Source organism: Lagopus leucura, unplaced genomic scaffold, assembly GCF_019238085.1.
Source record: "Lagopus leucura isolate 7727_CA_CO unplaced genomic scaffold, USGS_WTPT01 222-3_obj-0_obj, whole genome shotgun sequence".
NCBI lineage: Eukaryota > Metazoa > Chordata > Aves > Galliformes > Phasianidae > Lagopus > Lagopus leucura.
Window position 1 is genome coordinate 29,519 of NW_024963557.1, and position 4,397 is coordinate 33,915.

Genomic DNA, 4,397 nt, shown 5'->3' on the forward strand with positions numbered 1-4,397 from the left:
GAAGATTTATTTTCGGTCGTGTTGATGATTAAGAAACCTGGATAATGTTGGGTTTCCCGTCTTGGATGTTGACACCTTTTCAAGTTCTGGCTTTTCAACACTTATCATGCTTGATTACAGGTAAAATAGTTCAATTTTAAATATATTTCATTTTAATTATGCCTAGGTTCACATAAAAGAAATAAATAATGAGCACACAATTTATTTCTTTTTTACTTGGTTAACTTCTAACTAAAAACACCAAGAATGGCCCTTGTACAATCTGATATCTGCCAAGGTAGTCAAGACTGGAAGATAACATCAGCCAGTAGGGGACTTACAGACTTTCGATCAGGGAATGGAAGCCAGGTGGAATTCAGCTCTAGACTTCTAGATGTAGCCAACCATGTCATGCCTGAGAGTATGGGCTCAGCTCAGAGATTTAGCTGTTTATCTTTAGCTCTCTAGAGGCAGATGTCTACAAACAAGCTCAGTGTATAGGATTCCACTCAATTACCCAAATTCTGCGTACTGCAGGCTTTTCTTCTTTGAGCATGGATGCTCCAAAAGAGAACAGCGTAATGGAATAATGCCATTGCTTGTGTGTAAAGTTTATTGATCCTGAAGAAAGTACACAGGAGAAAGTTGATATTCATCTATTAAATAGAGAGGTACTCATATTGTTGGGGTGAGCCAGCTGGTACAATCACTAGCAAGCTCTTATCACTGGGAATGGATGGCTGGTGCAGTGTCCATCCTGGGATGGACTGAAGTGCAGGCTGAGGCACTTTACTTTTGTTCCCAAGCTAACACAAGATCTTTCTCTGGGCTAGTCACCAATTCAGGCTGTGATCTGTGTTTTTACACATAGCCAGCATGTATCCTGAAGTCACTTCTACCAGTCCTGATGTCTGAGGTCATGAAATGCAAGTGTTCAAGAAACTCTACTGTGTTCAGTGAACAAACTCACTCTTGGCTGTAGAATGAATGGAACAATTAGCTAGAGCTCAATTGACAAGGTATTCAATTAAATGGTTGACATGGAGGTGGCAGATCAGATGCACACACTATCACTTTCTAAAGGATACCAGGTACCACCATCTGAAAAACTGCATCCCACCTTCATTTTTTCTGTCCTATAGATCCTGCATCCTATGCTGGATCTTTGACAGACTTTGTCAGTTTTCATCTTTTTTTTCATGATGTCTCAGTTTCCACTTAACGGTCGTGAACTTTCTTAAGCTCGTCTTCAGAAAATTGAAGAATGGGAATATTGTTCATCTAAGCACCCTGCCATGCTGTTTTCTACTTCTGTTCTAGATTTCTCTTCTGTTGATAGTGATATTAGGTCAATTTACTGACTGATGTAGTGCCAAGTAAAATATGATATGGACAAATGAAAACAGCTGTCATTTTTACTCTCCACAGGTCAGTTTATTAGCTCTTCTCCTCGTAGTTCCATCACTGGAGTCATTGGAGAAGGGGTCATTTTGCCTTGTTATGTGGTAGCAGAGAACATTCCTGAGATATTCTCTGTCCAGTGGATATTTAATGGACAGTCTGAAAAAATAACAGTGAGCACATACCATGGAAAAAATAAAAATGAAAAGCAAGATGAGAGATATCAAGGCAGAATAGAACTCTTCCACAGTGAATTTAAAACTGGAAACATGTCTCTGCATTTGAAGAATATCAGAAGTTCTGACAAAGGATTGTATACCTGTGTGGTCTCTTTCAATGATGAGCACCATGATGAGCTGATTGAACTGCAAGTAGCAGGTTAGTGGCTCTTCTCTCGCATTATTCAAAAATGGAGATGAATAGAAGCATGTATGTCCACCACTGACTGAGAGAAATGTAATTTTAATGTAATTTGATTGATAAATTTTCTCCATGGAAGAATGTATGACTTGTGTTCGCTTTCTCTAAATAAATGCCTGTCTCTGACTATGTGAGGACAGATTTATCTTGAGATACCAAACACCAAGCATCTTTATGTGACCTGGTTGTACAATCTCCTTTCAGGTTCAACGGAAGCCTAGACAGCAAGTTTAGAAAGCTCTGTTATTATTCAGCTAAATCTAGGTTTCTACTCTGCAATCAACCATTATTGAACCTATTGTCCAGTCTCCTCTATGATGATATCAATTGGGATATCAATCAATTTGTTTCATCCCAGTACCTCACTGCTTCCCTTGCCCGTATCAGGAAAACAAAGCAGTGGACAATGCTCCTATTTTTATTTCAGTATATTAATAGATACCATCTTCATAGGTAGCTCTTATTAATGTGGTTGGCTTAGAATTGGGCACATTTCTCCTTTCTTTCTCTGCTACACTGGATCCAATGTTCCTTAAATCACAGAATGGCCAGGGTTGGAAGGGACTTGGTGGATCATGAATCTCCAACCCCCCTGCCACATGCAGTGCCACCAACCTCCCCATTTAGTACTAGACCAGGCTGCCCAGGGCCCCATCCAGTCTGCCCTCGAATACCTCTAGAGATGGGGCATCCACAGCCTCTCTGGGCAGCTGTTTCAGCACCTCACTGCTTTCTCTGTAAAGAACTTCTCCCTGACATGCAACCTAAGTCTTCCCTCCCTCAACTTAAAACCATTTCCCCTTGTCTTGCTGCTGTCTACCCTTTCAAAGAGCTGATTCCCCTCCTGTTTGTGAATGGGCATAGTGGCTTCTAAAAATTAGAGCCAGATTCTCCTGAAGATGTTTTCATAGTTAATTCCAGAGGAAGCAAAGGTTTAACATCTATGTAACACTGTAATTTAGTCATCTGAGTCCGTGAATATAAAAAATATGATGTTATTTTTATTTTTTTCTCTATGTCAGTACAAATTTTACTTGAAATACCTAACCTGAGGCTCTAATAAATTCTGTTTCCATGGACAGATTGCACTAGTTGTTCACAGGCTTCCTGTAATTCACCAATTTTCTTCATATTATGAGGTTTTTATATTTTTCACCAAATACGGGGAGATTCCACTGGCAACATTATAAGAAGATAAACTTACAAGTATGTTTTCTCCTTAGCTAAAGGTGGTGTGCCTTCCATTTTCCTGAGGAGTCCCAGGAAAGAGGGCATTGGCCTCACCTGCCATGCAGATGGGTGGTTTCCTAAACCTGAAGTGATTTGGTTGGACGGCCAAGGACAGATCAGGAAGGAACTATCAACCACAAAAGTTTTGATGATGCCTTCAGGCCTGTACAGTGTCCTAAGTTCCATGAACCTAATACCAGGATCTGACATGGAAGTCTCCTGCAGGATAGTTAACAATCTCCTGAAGACAATGAGCGAATCCCGAGTCCTGATTTCAGGTGAGTGAGCAGAGTCATCTACTTGTAAGATCAAAAAGATAGGAAAAATGGCGTGGGTCCCATTTTTATGTCACGAGCTGACCCAAAAATATAGTCCCAGAACCACTGTTGGACAAAAGGTCTCGAGAGCTGCAATCTTCTGCAACCTTTATTTCTAGTTTATTACACAGTCTTTGTGGCATCCAATTTTCTCCTTCAAAAAAAAAAAGACTCAGATATTAACAAAACTTCGTGTTCCCTGGTTCACATTTAGAGATGTCAGTGGACAGAGCTGAATTAAAATGAATTAAAAATCCAACTGTATGTACATTTGAAAATGATATTTTTCCTTAGTTATGGCTTCACATTCTACAGGATTTTGTTATCTAGACCATTACCAGAACATTTGATAAGATTTGCACAGATGGGCTTCACAGAGCATAGCTGAAAACAAAAGCAAAAAAAAAGAAGGAAGTGTTCAGGAGAGTTAAGGTGATAGTTTCAATATCTCACAAATATTTTTATTCCAGTTTTTAACCTTCACTCTTATTAATACATACCTTACTTTTTAATCATTGTAGGGTGGACTATCTTATGTTTTCCTGTGCTTTGTAGCACTTCACACATCTTTCTTTGTTGGGTAAATAGACAGGCATTAGGTAGATTCAAGCAAGACTCACAGGGCTGGAACCCAAAAAGAAATTCATTACTACAAAGGCAATGTGCAGTCTGGAATGGGAACCAGAGTGGAGGGTAGTGCTCTTGAAGAAGTGTGCAAGTAAACTCCCTTTCAGGATGGCATGAAGAAATCCCAGAAAATTGAATGTGGAGAGACTTAGGAAGAGACAATAAGAAAGAGAGAAAGAAAGAGAGGAAGAGAGGAAGAGGGAAAGAAAGACAGAAAGAGAAGATGAGAGGAAGAGAGGAAGAGAGAAAGAAAGAGAGAAAGAAAGGAAGAAAGAGAGGAAGAAAGAGAGAAAGAAGGAAAGAAAGAGAGAAAGAAGGAGAGAAGGAAAGAAAGAAGGAAGGAAAGAAGGAAAGAAGGAAAGAAGGGAAAGAAGGGAGGAAGGAAGGAAGGAAGGAAGGAAGGAAGGAAGGAAGGAAGGAAGG

General features: G+C 39.8%; 1 protein-coding gene across 1 annotated transcript in view; it reads left to right on the forward strand.

Moving 5' to 3' along the window:
- The first annotated feature begins 44 nt into the window (after positions 1–44).
- The window catches only part of LOC122191212 (butyrophilin subfamily 2 member A1-like), a 10,445-nt gene continuing 6,092 nt past the window's right edge, over positions 45–4,397 (forward strand). Inside the window, exons 1-3 of the mRNA XM_042891434.1 lie at positions 45–120; positions 1,408–1,758; positions 3,024–3,308. Of these exons, the coding sequence (XP_042747368.1) occupies positions 45–120; positions 1,408–1,758; positions 3,024–3,308 (712 nt within the window). The remainder of the gene's footprint in view (positions 121–1,407; positions 1,759–3,023; positions 3,309–4,397) is intronic.